Consider the following 21,335-nt stretch of genomic DNA (forward strand, 5'->3'; position numbering starts at 1 on the left):
TGTAAACGAGACAACGAATTACTTGAAATGATAACCTGTAGCATATGCTGTTAATAACCAACAACACGAAATTCAAGAAAAAGTTACTAAAAATGACCTATACCAATAATCAATTTACCTATAACTTTCTTCCTCCTTTCTCACTTCCACATCCAACATCTTCCACGCAGACGCAGTAGCCTGAAGTCGGCGGGTTAATTTTACCCTTTTGCACGATTCTCGACTCGAAGAGGCCGCAGCAAACTTCAGAAAGGACTTAAAAATGGATCCCGAAATGTTTCTCGACATTGCTAACCAAGTGACAAAGCTAAAAATGTATCCGTATTTCGACATCGCACACTGTGTGATAACGTGCCTTTACCTTCGAGAAGACTTGGGTCCCGGTAAGTGTTTGTGTGTGATCATCTCCTCTACCCTTGAAGATTGAACTAAGAAAAGACCGATCTGGGCTCGGTGTCTCGTGACCTCACCTTTTCGGGTGAATTTAATGCCACAATCGTCATGGAACAGCTGATCTGTTGGCAGTGCGCGATCTTATAGGAGATACACCATGGGAAGATACGGATGCGAGCAGAAAGTCATAACGTAGGTGCTTTGAAAAGACCTTGCATGGCGATGCGTTATAGGGTACTTGTGTTCTGTTATATTGTGTTACGCTTCAGTGAATTCAATGTAAAAGCGCGCTTTGAAAACAATCGGCGGGTCCCTAACTTATTCATGAGAATAATGGAGGTGTGTAATGCAGTCCTTATCGAAATCATCAGGAAGACGCATCTTTTGCAGACGACACTGTACAATGTTGCTGTCACCGCTTGTCTGTTTCGTTTGAATCCAAACTAAACGTACGTGGCTAAAAAAAAAATGCGAAAAAGTACGGAAAGTACTTCACCTGTATCACGCTGTTGCGAATAAATATAGACAAGCAACGGGATCGATAAGATATTGGTATGTGAGCATGAGAGCTTGGGAATGTATAATTCAAATATAAAAACGTATTGGAGTAGTATCCTAACGCTCGGTTGAATTTCTCACGATATTCCTCAGTGAGTTGCCTCTTTCCTTTACAACTCAAGCAACAAACGCGTTTTTGCAGCATACCCCCCTAAATTTACCTGTGCACCCCTTGCAGAGGGGCCCCTTGCGTGGTAATAGTGATCCCCCCCCCGCAATTTTTTGCAACCCCCTGTGCTTGGGATTCTGGGTAAACCACTGCCTGTTATCTCTGTGGAATGCCACAGGCCATAGAGCTGAAGTTTAACACAAATGTTTTTCTTTCTTCTTTTTCTTTTTTATATCAACGTACGGAAAGGAGCGGTCCAGCCATGGTTCCAGTGCATGTTAACAAGAGCTTCCTTTTGCTTCAGAAAACAATGGCAATGTCACATTTCACACTGGTCTTAGTAAACTGAATTTAACCAGAAAAAAAAAATACCTATAAAATAAATAAATGCTGGTAAAGGAATGTGGGCAGACAATTGACTTTGTGCCAGTATTCCCCTCTCTTTTGACCTTGATCTCATTTTGAGGCAAGGAGCTAGGTAAGACCAACTGCATTCTGGAGCTCTGATTGCAAACACTCCTCTATTCTATTCACACTGTTCCGTGTCAATCGTCAACATGCAGGGGCCCATGTGTTCTCCAGAAAACACCCCCTCTCCTGCTGGATCACTGCCATGTTCTCCATCTTCGCTGGGGGCATCTTTGCAGCATTTCTTCTGGGTGAACCTATCCTTGGCATTTTTAAGAACAACCAGCAACTGCTGCTGGCTACTGCTGTCTGGTCAGTAACAGCTACAAAATTAATACTTTAATCTATACTGCCTGACAGCAATCAGTGGTACAATCATTTTATGTTAATGATATAGTATATGTTATGTACATGTGTATATGGTGTCCAGACACGTAAATAAGAAATTAACGAGGAATAATAGGAAAGTCACAATTGAACAACTGAAATCGATAACTGAAACAAAGAGCACAAGGGGTGTTGATGTAACTGCGTAGGCTGTGCCTTCTTGTCTTGAAGAAGGCAGAGCCTACACTGTAACAATGTTGACATTCTCGTCAACTGTTTTCTAGCATCTTTTAATATATATGTGTATGTGTGTATGAATGCACAAATTTGGAAAGAGTTTGAGAAAAAGCAATGGCAATGATAATGATTGCAGTTCTTGTGGTGCAAAAGCAGCTAAGGCCACAGTGCACCAAAAGCAGCAATTGTGTATTACATGGGCTCTCATATGCACATAAATCACTGCACAACACTGAAACAGTCTAGTTATACTAGGACAAAAAGGTGCACAGGTGCCGGCACAGGTGTTCGTGGTCTGGCCCCCTGCTGCTCCTGCCATCCACATTCATTTCAGGATTTAAAAAAAAAAAGAAAGAAAGAAAAAAAAAAAGGCAATGGCTTATCACTGTTATCACTGCTATTAAGTTATCACTGTTATCTCACATTTCTCAGAAAACCCCGTGCCAAAAGGTCATCTATAGTAGCTAGGTACTGCCATATTTAAATATCTCACTGTAATGTTTTTTCAGGTATGCAATTTTCTACTCCCCGTTTGACTTGGTCTACAAGGTCTGCAAGTTCTTTCCTTGCAAGCTCATAATTGCACTCATGAAAGAAGTAACAAGGTGCAAAAAGGTGCATGATGGTGTCGTGCATGCAGCGAAGGTCTACCCCAATGGCTACCTCATAATGGTGGTGGTTGGTGTTGTCAAAGGTAAAAAAAACTGGAACTGAAGTGCATGCGTATTCTGTGCAGTACAAAATGTTGCTTATGAATAGGGTTTTTGAATCAACCCAGCAAAATAGGAAAGATATATGCGCCGATAAAAGTTTGAGCAATTCAGATCTTACTGAAAAACTTTGGTTTATGTGGCTTATGGAGCTCAGCCGTCATAGAACCTATAATCTATGTAGAACAGAGCTTCTACATCGGAGCAAGCTCAAGGCTGACCACTACACAGAATGGCTGTTTGAATCACTGTGCATTAATTTGAGCTCAACACGAATAATTGTGTATTAGATTCGAAATGAATATAGAATTTTCCACTCGAATTTCAAACCAAAACAAGGTCTCTTTCAAACTGAATATACGTATTTTACGTATTTGAGTAGTTTTCAAGCTGCATTTGTACCCATAAAAATGTCACACGAGAAGGTATATAACAAGATGAGTGCTGCTTCATTCCAAGATCTGTGCGCGCATTTCACGTATATTCATGTTGTATACACGCGGTGTGTCCACACACATGCTGTATGTGTATTCGGCTTCGTTGGATATAGCTGGGTTCCCGGTGGTGATATTTTTCGAGGTATTGCAAAATAATGCGAAGATACGTGATAAAGAGTCATTACGTTATAATTCAAATCAATCTCGTCCTTCTGTAATCTGGCCTGGCGTTCATTTTTGCTGCATTTCGGAACGTCTAAAAAAATTATAAACACCGGAAACCCTAGATAGCATATTACGCTTCGTAGATATCATAAAATGCGCCTTCGTTTTCACGAGGTTGAGACAGAATGTGTTATGCAGTGAAATTCTGCTTCTAATCCTTGAAAATCTACACCATGGTATATTACAAGCTCAACAGACTTGAATTATAAGCATGCAAAGTTTGATGAAATTATGCAAAAAGTAAACAATGTTGTTGCTAGGAAGCTGCACATTATTTTTGTGAGTACGTTGTTTTGTCAGCCAATGCTTTTTCTCGGGATTATGGGTTACAAGTCAGTTGAGGGAAATAAACACACAGAAGCTCAGAGTTATGAGAAACTATGAGGAACAGCCTTTCCAAATATTGGAACAAATTAGCTCAAGAAGAGCTAGAACCCCGCTATCATCCGATATCTAATCAGTCAATCACCAATCTTCTCCTGGTTAGGTAATGGGTCAAGCTTCCTCAAAGTGTACGAGCGACTCCTACGTGGATTCTGGACGCCAACCATGATGGAAATCATGCAGCCTGGATTGTAAGTTTGCTTTCAGGGGGTCCACTGTTTTTATTTTCTCGTGTTTAAACAGCTGCAAAGTGTTAGTGTCACAGTTGCAAAACTTGGAAGCATCCTAGAAGAAAGAAAAAGGAAAGGAAAAAAAAAAAAAGTACAGCAGCATATATGTGTAGGGTTCTCCGTTTTCGGGTTTTATGATTTTTCAAATTCGGGAGGGATTTCGAGGTACGTTCGCTTCTCAGGGTGTTTAATAAGAACGATGGATTTGAATAATGACTGGCTCCAATTCTGCTATCTCATATTTCCCCAGAAAATATCGAATTAATGAATTTTAGCTAGTTAGTCATCCGGTAGTTGCACACGCTGTCCTACAGGATGTCCGCCTGGTTGTGTAACCCACCTGCGAAAATTTAATTTATGCAGCTCTAATAGTTTTTTAAATAAAAATCTGTGCTAAAAAAAGAAAAGGAAAACCCTAGATTTGCCTAACAGCAGTCTCTAATGAAGTGTGAATCTAGAGGAGACGTTCCGAGAAACTGTTTATAGTAACGTGTTGCACCACATAGTACCAGGGTACCATAGTACCTGCTCCGACAATTTCATCGATTTCCCGTGGGACAGATACAACGTGCACATTTTTGAGGGACGCTTAGACTGCGCAGGAACTTAGAAATTTAAAAAAATTTAAAAATACATTTCAATTATCATTCCAGCCCAGTGATGGGCATAAATACACTTTTCGGGTATTTAAATATAAATACAAAATACTGCATGTTTTCATGTATTTCAATACTGCCTATAAATACTTTATAATGAAAGTAATTAAATACAAAATATAAATACATTAAGACAGTATTTAAATACTGTAACTACTTCTGTAAATACTTTGAGCCGTCCAGGCACATTATTCTTTTAAATTATATAATAAATGGAGCCGCCTGTGGATGCATCTCTGCTGCACACGATGCCCACATATTTACTTATTTTTCCGTGATGCAGTGTGGTTATTTCAGCATCTTGCATGGACCGACTTTCCATTGAACGGAAACGTCTCCTTGAGTCTAATAGCAGCGAGGGGGGGTCTAGACAGGACGGTAACGGGACAAGAACCGACAACGACTCAAAACCAGCAAATGAACTCGTTATCGCTTCTTCCACTTTCTCTATGTTGAATAAAGTGTTAATTTGTTCATTTGCTGGTTTTGAGTCGCCATTGGCGGTTCTTGTCTCCTGTCTGTCCTGTCCAGTCCCCCCCGACTGCTCCAAGGACTCAAGGAGATGTTTCCGTTCAATCGTATACACCAGCTTGCCTGCCTCCTTCGACTTTCCATCTTCAGCGATGACAGTGAAAAACTCCCCCTCAAAAACTGTCTGGTGCGCTGCAGCCATTGCCCTGAGTTCCCAGTGAATGGCCGAGTAGAATTGCCGCTAACGGTTTAGACACCAGGCATTATCAAGTAACGCAAGAGGGTTACGAAGGACATCTCTCCCAAATTGGTATTCTCATTTCTCTCTGAGCTTCCAGGGCTGAAGCAACTGGGGTGGCGATGCCCTCATTCGCACATTGTGCTGTTTTCTAGAAGGACAGAAATCCCCGAACACATGGCATGAGTGACCTGTAGCCTCTAACCAAAATACCCTTCATCGCTGGAGGCTGACAATGTGGAACTCCAGAAAAGCCCACACAGACGGGAGGATGAGATATGTGTATTTAAGCGTATTTTAAATATAAATACGCCTAAAACGGTATTTAAATATAAATATAAATACATTTTTCTTGCCTGTATTTAAATACGTATTTTAAATACAGGTATTTATATTTTAAATACTATTTTAAATACAATGTATTTAAATACTGCCCATCCCTGTTCCAGCCCAACCAAAGCGTGTCTAGTAGCTGCAGTCATATTTGTCGTCGACAAAAAGACGACTCTGATCTCTGCTCCACACGCCCTCGTCTACCTGGGTATAGTCGTCTTCCTGCTCTACTTCAAGCTGTCTGCCATGTTGCTCGGAATCCACGACCCGTTCGTTCCGTTCGAGAACCTCTTCTGCGCCATCTTCCTCGGTGGCATCTGGGACGCCATTGGCAGAGCACTCACGGCTGGCCGAGGAGGCGAGGGAAAGGGAGATACATCTAAAAACGGGAAGACCGAGGCTACCAAGAAGAAAGATTGATGACGCGTTTTGCCTGGCCTTGGAACCTGGTAGGTACAAATGTCATTTTGATGCTCACTTGTCAAGGCTTTCCTTATAAGTAGGGCCTGACTTTTTAGGGTTAAACCCGTATCCGCCCGATATTTACCCCCCGAACGAAATCTGTAAAATTCGGGTTTAACCCGAATCTACCCGAAAACAACCGGGTCGCGTGGCACACTCATAAGTGTGCATTAAGATAAAGTTTGATAACATTGCTAAACATTAGTTCCATGTTAAGACAAATTTTTATTAAACAAAAAAAAAATCACCCGAATTCCTGACGACAGAATATGCCGTAACGGGATTTAACCCGAATACACCCGAATTTTCACATGAAAAATATCACCCGATATTTACCCCCGAATTTGGCCAAAAATAAAACCCGAAAAAGTCAGGCCCTACTTATAAGCTACGGCACAAGGCACAAAAATCCTGCTACTGTCTGTCATGTTTCTGCTTTTCAATATTCGAGGCTCTGTGCGCTTGTTCTGCGCGCTCTGTTCGGCACTAGATGAATTCCCATCATCCGTGAAATGATCAAATGCCACGTAATGTACATTTAATATCATCGAGTTTTGAAATAGTGTACTTGCTCTCATAATTTATGCGTAAATAATGCATCCCCTCTGTGCACTACTCTGCCGGCACTGGACAGCCGTTTCAGATCTGTTGGCACCTCATCAGCGGTGCTGCAGCCAGGGTGTCGAATAGAACTCCCGAACCGGAACCGGTCCTAACTACTTTTTTCTTTTCTTTTCTTTTTTTTTCATCTTAGAACTGAACCGGAACTAATGAAAAGTACTGTTCCAAACTGGTTCGGCAATTGGTTCAGCGTTATTTTTGTTTTTCGTAAGGCGCTTCGACGAGGATCAATGAAGGGGCATGGAAAGGGAAAAGAAATGTGCAGGATACCTTAGTCAAGAGCTAAAACTGCCTCATATGTAGGGCCTGAGTTTTTTGGGTTTTATTTTTGTGCCAAATTCGGGGGGGGGGGGTAAATATCGGGTGGTATTTTCCATTTGAAAATTCGGGTGTATTCGGGTTAAATCCCGTTACGGCATATTCTGTCGTCAGGAATTCGGGTGTATTCGGGCAATTTTTTTTTTGTTTAATAAAAATTTGTCTTAACATGGAACTAATGTTTAGCAATGTTATCAAACTTTATTTTAATGCACGTTTATGAGCGTGCCACGCGACCCGGTTGTTTTCGGGTAGATTCGGTTTAAACCCGAATTTTACAGATTTCGTTCGGGGGGTAAATATCGGGCGGATACGGGTTTAACCCGAAAAAAGTCAGGCCCTACTCATATGCTGGAAATGTTATTCAAAATTTCATCGATTCCATCTACATGCGAATGTTGCACATGATGCTTGTAATCCTTTTGGTCATGCGCTTTGTGTATCGTTCGGGTCCCAGCTGTGAGTCGTGTTTTTTAAGCCTCTGACAACCTGGGCACCACAAGAAGTTAGGAACAATAGGGGAACAGTGATCCCGTCGAGCCGCGAATAGTGGCTTTTTGTCACCGGTTTCCTGCCACTCAGTGATGAAATAAATAAATAAACTATAGTAATAAAAGATGTACATACCCATTATTTTACTAACATTTTCTCTTCTGCCTGCATTCTACAATGCACATGCGCATGCGCGTTTGATGCCACACATTATCATCTGGTCAATGTAGTTGCACTCCTGCTGCACGCTGACCGTGAACTTATAAAGAACACTTTTACAAAGTGAATAAGAAAGCGCGCGGGAAAATTGATACAAAAGTGTTGCACTGTTTGAACCAGTGCAGTGAGCGGAGCCAAATCGAAGAGACCTTTTATCTCATATGAAGAGCTTTTTTTGGCTTCTTCTTTTTGTAAGATTTTCTCATGCAGGTTGTACGAGACAGCGTCAACTATGCGTGGGGACTTGAGCACAACTGCTTCGAAAGCCAACCCTTCAAGATACGATGCACACATCATCCTTATATTCAACATCCCATTTTAGAATCATAGACTGGACCTGTCAGAGACAATGAAGGAACATGTGGAAAGCCTCTTCTTTTTTTTTTTTTTTTTATCTATACAGTTATCAATATTGTATTTCATGTCATCCTATGGACGCACAGCATATCAGTGCTGCCCTCTTGTAAGAGGTGGTGCAAATTTTTTTTTTTAGACTCGTAAACCGCAGTGTGCCATTAAGATTAGATCGGAAATTCTAGTTTCGAGATTGACACTGCTTCATCTTACACCCTCACTCCAAAATTATTTTGTAAATTTCTCATCCATTTTTAAGTCCTTTTAAAATGAAACGAAGCGAAGTCGTAACGAATGAAAGACTACAAACGACCTTTACCTGCACGCAGCACAATGTGCAGTTACGTTTTGTGTTTGAGTATTGAGTACCAGGAAGATGCTCCATGCAATGTATACCTTCTTCCTATGCCTAACAATATCAGAAAGGAAAGTATTCTCCTTGAACAGTTGGCGACTACGATTTGCTGGTTGTCTGTAACACAATTTTATATTGCAGAGGAGTCTTAACAGAACACCGGCGTAGACTCGTAAAATGAGCCAGCAACTATGTGCAGGTACCTTATCGAAGCTCAAGGTGTGCCTGAATACTCTAGCAGACGGCCACGTCCTCCGTGGAAATGACAGTACTGCTGCCATCTGGTGTGTACTGTGATCATAATATACCCTTTTTTTGGTACACTGCATAAATCCGATGGGCGAAATACAGGAGAAAAAAAAAGGGTTACATATGTGCATCATTGTTGATCCAACCAATCTTGTCAGATTGCTGCAAACAGTTGCCATGCGCCTTTGCAAGCACTGAGCAGACGACAGAACTGGAACTGACAAGATGAGGCTTTTGTCTTTCACAGTATTCTGGCACACACTTGCAGTTTCATCATTTTTTTACTGCGCAACTTTTTTTTTTTTATCCAGGACCGCTGTCATGATTGCGTATTTGTTTTCTTTCTACACTAGTCATTTTAGCGAGCATCGTCATTGGACGAGACAAAAAAATGGTGTGGTTCCCCAGAAACGAAACATTTTTGGCCAGTGAGAGCCAGCTAGTCCCTCCACTTTGATTCATGTGATCTGCAAAGGATTGTTTTCCTGTCATATCAAGAAAGCACGGACACTGTAATATCTACGCCAATAAAAAGAGTCATTTACATTTTTGTCTGGCTCTGATTTGCTACGCTATACTAGGCGGTCGTGCGGTATTTGGGTACTTCTCCTGCGCCTGCTTGATGCAGTCATCAGTATCGGCTGCACCAAAAGCCTATATGACAGTTATACTAAAATTTTGCGTCGTTTGAACATCGTAACGAACGTTCCCGCGCAATTTGCGCAACCCCCAACTTTTCCATACTTTTTTGGGAGAAAAAGTGCGCAAATTATGCGAGTAAATGTGGTAGTTGGGCTTTTGAACGGAGGGTACTTGCTCCGAATTTAGCGTCCATTGCGATTAAGTATTTGTCAATTCCTACAAACTCTGTAGATGCTGAGAGATCTTCCAGCAGGTGTAAAATGATTGCAGGCGACAGATGGCATTCGCTGTCAGAGGACAACGCAAGATATCATGTAATGCTGTGCCACAACAGTGCTTTGAACCTGCAAGTTTATAAAATTTTTTTTGTTTCCACATTATAAAAAAAAAATGATAAAAAAAAAAATGAAGTGTTTCCTGTTTGAAGTAACCGTTGACTCTTTGCTGCGGAAAATCGCGGAATTTACGAGTCGGTGTCGCAGAATTTTGACTTTGCCGCAGCAGAAAACCAGGGGCCTTATTCATATTACTCAAACTCCGAGACGAGAAACTACGAAAACAGATCACCATCTTGTCCTGGTTACACAACACTGGCAACATCCCTTTGAGGTAATCAGACTTTGTTTATACCATTTGTATGTTCGCATTCCGTTTTAGCACTTGTCAACATATTTCCCGAGCACAAGCTAGAGAGACTAACATAGTTTCCTAGTGCAAATTACGCAGAGCCTCATTCCTCCAGAGTACGAGCACATCACATCGGCTGCTGTTATCACATCCTGATGGTGGTCAGCAGTACGAGGCCTCACTTAAAACTTCACACGATTTACTGCAAATACACAGGGTGTTTCTTTTGATTAGATGCAGATCTTTTTTTTATATTAAAAAAACTGTTATAGCCGCATGAATTTAGTTTTCGCAGGTGGGTTATATGGCCAGGCCGACATCCCGAGGACAGCGTACGCAACTACTGGACGACTACGTAATTGGCTAAAATTCTGTATGTTTTCTGATAAATGTGAGAGAGCAGAATTGGAACCAGTCATCATTCAAATCCATCGTCCTTATTAAACACCTCGAGAAGCGAACGTACTTTGAGATATAAATTCTCGAATCTTGCTACGCAAATGAGCCTAAACCAGAACTACACACTTCTCTAGTGCAGACCCCACACTGCAGCACTTGGACGGGCAGTGTAGCAACATGAACTATCACCAAACCTCCTTCTTCTTCCCGTTGATCAGAAAGGACACGACCTTGGCCTTATCTGGGCCGGACAGTGGTCTATCTTGCCAACAGTTTCGCACCTATGTACTTCAATCAGCTCCATCCCTCCAAAGCACATGGGCTTCTCACATGGAATGCTTGTCGCTCTTTCTGCACTTGAATAGTGTGTAGTTCTGGTTTCGGCTAATTTGTACAGCAAAATTTGGGAATTTATATCTCAAGGTACGTTCGCTTCTCAGGGTGGTTAATAAGGACGATGGATTTTACTAAGTTTTACTAAGATTTTACATCGAATTACTAAGTTAATTAATGAATTTTTTATCCAATTAGTCGTCCAGTAGTTGTGTATGCTGTCCTACAGGATGTCTGCTGGGCCATATAACTAGGGCCTGACTTTTTAGGGTTAAACCCGTATCCGCCCGATATTTACCCCCCGAACGAAATCTGTAAAATTCGGGTTTAACCCGAATCTACCCGAAAATATCCGGGTCGCATGGCACACTCATAAGCGTGCATTAAAATAAAGTTTGATAACATTTATAAACATTAGTTCCGTGTTAAGACAAATTTTTATTAAACAAAAAAAAATCACCCGAATACACCCGAATTCCTGACGACAGAATATGCCGTAACGGGATTTAACCCGAATACACCCGAATTTTCAAATGAAAAATATCACCCGATATTTACCCCCCGAATTTGGCCAAAAATAAAACCCGGAAAAGTCAGGCCCTACATATAACCCACCTGCGAAAACAAAATTTATGCGGGTCTAATAGTTTTTATTAAAAATCTGTGTTGAATAATTAAAGAGGAAAAAAACACCTTCGATAGGATAAAACTAAACTCACTCACAAATGACACACAGAAACAGGAATCTCATTACAAATACTTCATAGGCCACAGATCATTGGATGCCACCATTTTTATGATCTTTGCAATGACATGCCACCAGCAGGACCTGTCCAGACTGTGTTGTGCTTGGCCGTTCACCCAATAGTTGTCACTGACACTTGTGTTCGGGTCAAACCCACTTTTACGAACGTGCTTCACAGATTGTGCTACACCATTTTGTGTGTCGTTAAAGGCTTATTTGCCACGTCTTTTGTAAGTAAGCCTTATGAAGGTCTTTATTCCTTTTTGTACTTATCACACTTTGTACAGCTCACGATGCAGGCACAATGAAATGCTTCGCATATCATGTACATCCTTTCTTTCGCGTTTCTGGACCAGCATAGTAACGTAAGTTTCTCACAGGGTCACCATCTGGCCACGGTTGTTATCCGGCCCACACAGTCAATCGCGTGCAGGCCTCTTCGAATCCTTCACCACGATCACTCGAACGTTTTTTTTTTGTTTTTTTTAAGACTGCACCGCAATCACAAAACTAAGCGCAGGCGACATGCAGTGAGACACTGCTCTCGGAGAGCAAGCATTGTGCGCATCAATGAAAAAAAAAAAAATTAAAAAAAGAAATTGGTAGAACTGGTGCAACCAGGAAGAAGGGAAAAAGAAAAATAGTCCCGAGGAACTAAGAGACATCACAGATAACAAATATGCACAAGTGGGTGGCCTCAGAGAAAGCATTCTCGGCAGAAGAAAGCAAACTTATTATGTAATATACCACCTTCGCCACACATCTCACAAAACCGCTCAATTTCTGCGGAACATGGTCACGCGTGCTAATTTTGCGCCTCCCCACCCAGCTTTCCTTTTTTCCCTTTTCATTTCACGGCTCGCTTTTGTCCCTCTCAGTCACGCAGACTGTAAATAATGGAGTCCTTGAGGTGCTGCAAGATGTTTTTTTTTTTTGTGTCGGAGGATGAAGAGTCATTAGATGACCGTGACACCGGCGTAGCAGCGGCTGAGAGGCATCGAGCAGGCCTGCGTCCAGACGTTCATCTCGGGGTGGTACTCCTCAACCGACTCGAGCGTCAGCGGCGGACCAAGGTCGCCGCTCGACGTGCGTCCGCCCATAACGTAGATGCTGCCGTTGGCGGCGACCACGGAGGCTCCCGCGCGGCCCAGGCTGAGCGGCAGAATTTCTGTCCACTTGTTCTGCGCGAGAAAATAGCTATGTTACAAGATTTTGCGAGCAGACTGCCACTGCGGCGTAATGGGCAATAGCTGCGTCTTGCAGCACCTTCGAAAGAGTGCAAGAGTAACTGCATGCCCGCGAGTGGTTACGCCAGTGCTCCTCCATTTGTGGCCTCCGCCAAGTGGCTGGGAAAGCTGCCAGCGAGAGGCAATTATAGGTAGAGCCTGAAGTTTTCTGGTAATATTTTTTTCTAAATTCGGGGGGTAAAAACCGGGTAAATAAACGTGTGCACTAAATTTGTGCGAATTTGGGCGAAAAAACTTCCAGTATGCTAAATTCAGGGAGAAATCGGGGTCAGTTACTCAAACTGACTGTACAGGTTTGGTACAAACGGTGGCGTAACTGAATTTTCCTGCCAAACAAGTAAGTTAGTGCATTCTTACAGACATCCCAGTGAGGGCAATTTGCCGGGTAAAAATCGGGTTTCACCCTAAAGAGGCAACCTTCCATTCGGGGTGCAAATTCGGTGAAGAATCGGGTAAAACCCTAAAACTTCGGGCTCTAATTATAGGTGTTGGAACCCACGTTTTACACACTGACCACTACGCAGTATGGCGGGACCAGGGCAGTTGGTTTAAGTCATCCAAAAGCTCAAACCGACGGGGGTGTGAATTAAAAAGCTTTCGCCGTACAGAGAGAGACAACGTTTTCGGCGGTAGCTGTGCTAGGACAGCTATGAAAACGCGAAATAAATAAAATAAATGAAATAATTAAACGGAGTAACGGGTATACCCCGATGAACCGAGTGCAGAGCAATTACCTCTTCTATGGAGTACCGTTCCACCGTCGCCAGAGCAGTATTCCGATCGTTGCTGCCTCCGACGGCATAGATGTGGTCGTGAAGGACCCCGACCCCGACGTAGGCGCGTTTAGTCCGGAGCGGTGCCAGCGTCGTCCACTCGTGAGTCACGGGGTTGAAGCACTCCACCAGGTTGAGCTCCATGTGGTCATTGTAACCTCCAATCACGTAGATGAGGCCTACAAAAAGAAAATCTTCCAGTCGCTGTCGATGCGATCGGTACAGGGGGGGGATCACTTCTTTGCAAGACAATAGAGAACGTTTGTTCACACAGAGCTCAGAAACGGCGTAAAATATCGTCAAAACAGAAGTACTGGCGTGTTCTCCTTGCTTTGCCCTTGTCAATGGCACATTTTAGGACTATCCGTCGATTCATATTTAGGGCCTGACTTTTTCGGGTTTCATTTTTGGCCAAATTCGGGGGGTAAATATCGGGTGATATTTTTCATTCGAAAATTCGGGTGTATTCGGGTTAAATCCCGTTACGGCATATTCTGTCGTCAGGAATTCGGGTGTATTCGGGTGATTTTTTTTTTTTAAATAAAAATTTGTCTTAACATGGAACTAATGTTTAGCAATGTTATCAAACTTTATTTTAATGCACGCTTACGAGTGTGCCACGCGACCCGGATGTTTTCGGGTAGATTCGGGTTAAACCCGAATTTTACAGATTTCGTTCGGGGGGTAAATATCGGGCAGATACGGGTTTAACCCTAAAAAGTCAGGCCCTATTCATATTGAGTCCGAATTCGCAAATATTTTAGTACGCAACACTGTATCGAGATGGCAGTACGTGTTCGAGACGCACCGAACTTTAATTTATTGAAAATCAACGGCTAGACCTTGTCCTCTAAAAAATACGTCACTGACTAGAGAAAAGCTGAGAGAACACGCCCGTACCAGTCTTACGGTGATCATTTAGAGCTTTCACGTGTCTTGCGCAAAAGAAAATCGCCCGTAGATCTCTGAAGAAGTGATTCCGCCTTAAGAAATGTGACTACATACCTTGATGTCCAAGCACGCCCATGGCGTAACGGCCCGAGGTCATCCTGCCCTTGACTAATAACCGCCACGTGTCCGAAACCGGATCGTACTTCTCCACTGTGTCTCCCAGTTCTGCACCGACCCATCCTCCGACGGCGTACAGAAAGCCGTCCAGAGCACATAACCCTGCGCGGTATTTTCGCTTCAGCCCCCTCTCGGCCACAGTTTTCCGACTGTACTGTCCCGGACACGAAACATTGCAGCTTGTATTGCAACTGTGATTCCAGATTGTATGGAACGATACAAGACCAAACATCGCAGATTGTTGTGCAACCACCCTGGCACTAAATTTAGCGGATTGGTATCAGTTGATAAAAGTATGCATTGAGCATGTCACTGCCCTACGGGAACAAACCAGTTGATCCAGGACCCAAGCTCGGGGGGGTTGCAAAAAATTTGGGGGTGCAGTTTCATTGTACACAGGACAAAATTGTTGGGGTGTCTCCAAACAATTGGGGGGGGGGGGGGGTTGAGGGGGTCTGGATAAACCACTGGAACAAACGCAAAGCTTGTAGCATCGCCGAGTCATCGAAGGAAATCAAAACAAAGTTTTTGGTCAAGATTGCAACAGAGTACACTGTACTACATACAACATACTACACGTAGAGCTTACAGGGCTGCACAGTGACAGTTCAATTTGCACTGAACATATTACAGGTGGCGCTGCTGACTGCAGTGGGGCACTTCAGTCACGACACAGAAATGCACTTTCTGGGAAAATCGGGCATTCAACCCAACATACATAAATGGATTTGTCAAGCACAAACCTGACATAGAATTAGGTTGTACCTGAGAGACCATAGTTGTGTAAAAGAGACCACATCACTGATATACTTTTATAAGTAACAGCATTGGCTGATGTACGCTGCTACACAAAACACAAACAAGCAAGAAAAGTACCCACCCATCATGCAACGAGGCTGTACCATGTCGGCAATGCTCGCCCACTGGTTGACCACCGGGTCCAGCACTTCTCCGCTGGCCAAAATAAGGCAGTCACTTTCGCCTCCGACAACGTATATGAGATTATTTAGGACCGCTGTACCAGGACCTGACCTAGTGTGAGCCATGGGTGCTAGACTGGACCAACTGTTCCGAAAGAGGTCCAGTTTGTCTGCCGAGGCAAGACTGTAACCCTCGCCAAACCTCATGCCCATGTGCCGATGGCAGCCTCCCAAGAGGTAGATGCACTTGCGGGTGCACATGCGGGGCTGTTGCCGGACGTCCAGAATCTGAAATTTTAAAGGAGAAGTGAAAGCCCCTTCATAGTTCTTTTTTTTTGACAGCGGCGGATTATGTAAACAAGAGCTCTTGCGCAAGAATGATGACCGTAGCTGATCTCTAGCGCGCGAGAGGGGTTTTTCATCCACACACCTTCCAAAAACCGATCGTCAGCTCTTGAAAGGGACCACCGCATTTGGAACACCATCTCTGAAACCGATACCACTACGTTCGGCATCAGCCGACAATCTACTTTTGCTATTTTTTCGTCCGAAAAAGTGCTTAGATACTTAATAAAGAAATTTTGAAGATCAGCGCTGCTTCCGCTCCGGCATGAGAGAACCTAACCTGAGAAGCGAGAGGGGAAGGGTGTGGAGGGGTGTGTTCAGAGGACAAAGGTTCGTCCAGACGCCCGCAGCATTCGTTTACTCAAGGTCGCGCCCCTATTGGTTCTTACGGAGTGACTTTTCCCCATTTTTCCAGAGAGGGAATTCCAGCACGCTCTCAACATCCTGCGTCTGCTCTTGTCACGTATCCCATCGAATAACGGTCAAACGATGGCACTATTTCGCGTGGGATTTTCAATACCGTGGTCAGTGGTGGAATAAAATAACGCTATACGGTATCTCCTCGCATAATTTACACACCCCTAGTTTGGCACGAAAAGAACGTCGCTCCTGATGAACTTCATGAAGCAGGGTTTTGAGCAATTTTTATTTCATTGCTCATTTAGAGATCCGTTTTAACGGTTCTCCAACTACTACCGGTCTGTTGAACAAGAGAGAAACTGATGTTCTGAGGCTGGAACAACATAGGTCTGTCCCTCACCTGGTTGGTTCTGCTGTCTGGAGGAATTTTCGAGTCCAGTTTCAGGTCACTGAGGACTTTGAGGAGATCATCTTTGAGTCCTTCATCGGGGCATTTCTCCATGTACAGGTCCAGCTGCTTTTGAGAAATAACGGGAAAGCGAATGGCTTCCAGCAGCTCGAAGACCAGTTTGCGCCGTTCCCGGACGTTTCGCAGGATCCACTTGGTGGTCGCTTCAAATACCTGCGTCGAAACTCGGTGTGACGCGCTTCACCGAAGTTCATCGAAGGGTCGTCTAATATATACCTGAAATTCGCTGTCAATGCTGAGTCCTTCACTTTTGAGGAAATTTTTGATGGTGTCCTTTGGAAGGTCGTAGAACTCGTCCTCCAGTATGACCTCTGTGAATCGTCTCTCGATGAAACGTTTAGCCTCCAACTTAAGGTTTGTGCATGAATGTAGTTCGGCAAAGCGAAAGATACCTGGAACGGCGTTCTGCGAATTATCACTGTTATTTGTGGCAGGGATCGGAACCAGTATTTTTTTCTGTCCGGTTCGAGGTCGGGCATATTGGTTCGGTTCTGGTTTAGCTCCGCTGAACCGAAATTATCAGCTCGAACCGGTTCAGGTATATCGGTTCGGTAACCCCCCCTCTCCCGCACACATGCAGACAAAAAAAAATAAAAATCGGTCAGTGGCCGGGACATTTACAGGGATTGAAACAGTTACTTTTTTTTGGTCCCGGTTTAACCGGTTCATGGGCAGTAAGTAAACTTACTACATGAGAGTGAGCTTACACTCACCGTACACGGTTGAAAGAGAAAGGTGCGAGAGATCCGTTTCAGGTGAGTCAAAAAAAGGTCAGTCAGTAGTACAATTATTTCAATTCTGAACCGATTCCCGAACCGGTAACCGTACGCATTTTTTTCGGTTCACTTCCGGTTCGGTTCAGGACAAGCAAAAAATTGTTCGGGTTCAGTTCCGGCTCCGATCCCTGATTTGTGGCCAGGACCATGGAAACAACGTGCTGTGATACTTTGCATGCCAGGACACCTGTACTGGCGGGCGAGGTAAGGACACTTTGTACACGAATGTAATTCAGCATGACTTTTTGACACGTCTGTTGTAAACCACTATGTTATCAGCAGAATATATGAAGTGTTACTAGATTTGTGATCCTGATATAACGCACATTTTTTAACTTTTTTATTTAGAATACTTCTAGCATCTTACGACACCATAGAAGGAGGGCCAAATACAATGCACAGTACAAAAAAACACTGTCCGCAAAATTCAGCTAAAATACGCTTCGATGCAGTCAACGAACCAAGACAGTGTGTCGCATACAACAGCTTGTTGTGGGAGAGTATTCGAGTGGTTCGGGAGTGGTAACGATACCGATCAATATGTTTCCTGTGTTTATTTCGAGAGCTGTCTCCATTGCCAATATAACGACGGATTCATGCGCGTTTGATTATTCAAAACTAGCCAGACAGTTTTGAGTCGTTTGAACTAGCACTTGATGAGATAGTGTGGGAACTTCTGCTGATTGCAGCAGTTGTGACTGCGAATCATAGCGCAAGAATTTATCAAAAATAAAGCGCATAGTTTTGCACTGAATCTGCTCCAAATCTTCAAGCTTTGCGGTTGATGATGGAAACCAAACCACAGAACCATATTCCAACACAGAGTATGTACTAAAGCCTTATACGCAATTAATTTGGTATTGGGATTAGCATCTTTAAGTATTCATACACATCATTTGTGCTGCGTTGGCGCGTTGTGACCTTTGTTGTCGATGCGCCACTAAAACTCCAGTCATCATCACCATCATTTGTGCTCATACTTGGTTGCAAGGCAGTTCATGAATGACAAGTCACAGCAAGCTAAACACGGCCCTTTAAAGGGACAGGCACATCGTTTCCAGTTGATTTCAAAACTATGCTGTCACTGTATTTCTCGTGGATCACCAATCATGGTATCGAAAAGCCCAGGTGAAATGGTGCCATAGTTTGACTTATTCGATGGAATACATGACAAGAGAGCAGACGACGGATGTTGAGGGTATGCTGGAATTCCCTCTCTGGAAAAAGGCGAAAAAGTCATTCCCTACACCACCAATCAGAGAACAGCATTGGGAAAGAGGACGCTGCGGGCATCTGGACAGCGCCTTTCTCCTCAGAGCACTACCTTCTCACTCCTGCTGTTAGTGAGTGATTTCACGCTGATGTCGTCGCCGCTGGATCCCCTGCAGCTGCGGAAGCGACGCTGATATCTAAAATTTTTTTATTTATTATCTAAACAATTTCCAGTGAAACAAATTTGTGATGTGACCATCCATCTCAAGTTCAGCAGCAATGTAGATGACAACATCCATCGTAGAAAACAAGTCAACTTCTACAGATGATATTCAGCGTTATTAGTGGCTCTTATGTTGTCCTGGAGTATACTCACCAACACAGTTAGATGGATGCAGCTCTCTCTGAAGATAATCACAGCACGCTTGCACTACATCCGAAAGCCCTAGCATGTTAGCCGGGGATAACAGGTCTTGGCAGTTTTCCTGCGTGATATGAATTTCCCCTGCAAGAAATTAGATATCTTAAATACCCTAATACATAGCCATGCCACGTTCCGTGTACCTTTATATATGAAACTGAGCAGCTGTTCGAAAATCGACGGATTTACTCCGCGGATCTCCACGGACTTCTGGTTGACCTCTGACAGGCCAGAGCTAAACATGGCTTCGAAGTAGGGACAACTGGCAGCCAAAACTGCCTTGTGACTAGAAAATGTCTTGCTATCCAAAACAAGTTCAACGTCGCAGAACTTTCCTTTCTCCCTGAGGTCATTGAGGTTGCTCAGGAGCTTTGATCCGTGGTCTCGACGGCGGAAGAGTGGGTGGGCTCGATGTTGAGAAGCTCCCCCTCCTCCACTGCAGCTGTTGCGGGGAAAGCGATGCTGTGACCCGGGGCCCCTCGGGCGCACCGAAAACGCCATAGCCACGAAGATAGTCCACTGTTGATGATAAGACCATGTTGAGGAACAAACATGAAAAGGATATCGGTGTGGAAGATACGAGAGGGTGTGGAAGATAAGAGAGGGTGTGGAAGATAAGAGAGGGTGTGGAAGATAAGAGAGGGTGTGGAAGATAAGAGAGGGTGTGGAAGATAAGAGAGGGTGTGGAAGATAAGAGAGGGTGTGGAAGATAAGAGAGGGTGTGGAAGATAAGAGAGGGTGTGGAAGATAAGAGAGGGTGTGGAAGATAAGAGAGGGTGTGGAAGATAAGAGAGGGTGTGGAAGATAAGAGAGGGTGTCGGGAATGTATTCAAGTGCTGTATTTTAAAGGCCAAAGGACGAGGCACTGTCAGTTGTAAACTCAAAGGAAGTCGCACCTGGGGATATAACTTGAACTTGAGACTTTTTTTATTTATTTGCTTGGGTAAACAGATGCAACTTGAGAGGTGTCCTCTCAAAATGCGACTCTTGGTGCGGAACCTTCTTTATTTCGATGCTAGTTACGAAGCAGAACCCTCTCAGATTTGACGGACCAGATAAGCCGAGCCCCATCAACATATACTCTCGGCTTTCGCAACGCAACCCTTCTGGGCTTCTGAGGACATTTGTAGCAAGTCGCTAGGACTGACAAGCAACCTGCGAAAGTGCCGCGGACTAAACTTCCTTACGAACTTAGACAAATATGTGCTATTGCAGCATTACGATTCACGATATAATGACACTGCTTGTCGGTTTGTTATAGAAAGGCTATTTTGGCACCTCTTTAGCGAACAAGAACAGATGACTTTTTCCTGACATGTTGCACACCCATTGGCAGGCGTGTCGTGTGACAGGATGGCAGATGACTCAAAAAGGCAATATGTAACCAACTGCAAATTCTGATACAGTATGTGAAAAAACTAATATCTAACAGTTCACTCTCACCTGTCAACAGACAACTCAGCTAGTTGTTGTGTGTCGTGTGTCCACACCGACAAACAGAAGCGCTTGACAGGGCACAGAAAAGGCACTGGTATCCAGAAATATTCCATTATTGCAAACACTTACCCTCAATATCGGAGTAAAACTAAGCTCTCCTGCTTGTTGTCATTCAGGTCATAAACGGAATCATCCCTCGATTTCTGCTAATGGCGGCTTTGGCTCTGGCTTCAAAAAGCTGATAACATTTGAATGCGGGCCATTTTCCGCCGCAACTTCCGGAACGGCACGAAACCGAAACTAAAATGGGACCGTTCGTAATCTCTACCGTGAACTAGAACAGAAACGAAATATTGCCCAGAAACCAACTTTCGAGCTATAATTTAATTATGGTTCAACGAAATGGCGTTTTTCGATGGGAACTTTACATGGGGGAGGGGGATCTCGCCCCTTTTTACCCTCTCTCAAATGCATTACCAAAGGTACGGTTTCGGAAGCCCCCCCCCCCCATTTTTTTTTTTTTTTAGCTACGCCACTGAACACAACCACTTTTTGTGTGGAAACTGGGGCTTTGACCAATACGTCACAGCAAAGAACCTGGTAGCAGTGGGAGGGCGGGGTCTAGGGGGTTCAAAGCCGCCCCCCCCCGAAATCGTACCTTTGGTAGTGCATTTGGGAGAGGGAAACGAGGCGGAAATCCTCCTTCCCCATGTAAAGTCCCTATAGAACCTCTCCCGAAATATTTTTCTGGCTATACGCCACTGAGTATCGACAT

At 43.7% G+C, this 21,335-nt stretch overlaps 2 protein-coding genes across 2 annotated transcripts; one reads left to right on the forward strand and one right to left on the reverse strand.

The window, feature by feature from the left end:
* The first annotated feature begins 148 nt into the window (after positions 1-148).
* LOC135390630 (trimeric intracellular cation channel type 1B.1-like) lies at positions 149-9,332 on the forward strand. Its single transcript, XM_064620402.1, has 6 exons — positions 149-383; positions 1,624-1,780; positions 2,542-2,726; positions 3,892-3,979; positions 5,833-6,165; positions 8,039-9,332. The coding sequence occupies exons 1-5, from the start codon at positions 263-265 to the stop codon at positions 6,134-6,136; spliced, it is 855 nt and encodes a 284-aa protein (XP_064476472.1). The 5' UTR covers positions 149-262; the 3' UTR covers positions 6,137-6,165; positions 8,039-9,332.
* Positions 9,333-12,251: 2,919 nt separating this feature from the next.
* LOC135390632 (actin-binding protein IPP-like) lies at positions 12,252-20,795 on the reverse strand. Its single transcript, XM_064620403.1, has 9 exons — positions 20,690-20,795; positions 19,267-19,642; positions 19,079-19,207; positions 16,931-17,106; positions 16,646-16,867; positions 15,501-15,828; positions 14,558-14,722; positions 13,514-13,731; positions 12,252-12,713 (listed from the first exon to the last, which is right to left on the reverse strand). The coding sequence occupies exons 2-9, from the start codon at positions 19,622-19,624 to the stop codon at positions 12,489-12,491; spliced, it is 1,821 nt and encodes a 606-aa protein (XP_064476473.1). The 5' UTR covers positions 19,625-19,642; positions 20,690-20,795; the 3' UTR covers positions 12,252-12,488.
* Positions 20,796-21,335: the final 540 nt, after the last annotated feature.

This window comes from Ornithodoros turicata, chromosome 4 (assembly GCF_037126465.1).
Source record: "Ornithodoros turicata isolate Travis chromosome 4, ASM3712646v1, whole genome shotgun sequence".
NCBI lineage: Eukaryota > Metazoa > Arthropoda > Arachnida > Ixodida > Argasidae > Ornithodoros > Ornithodoros turicata.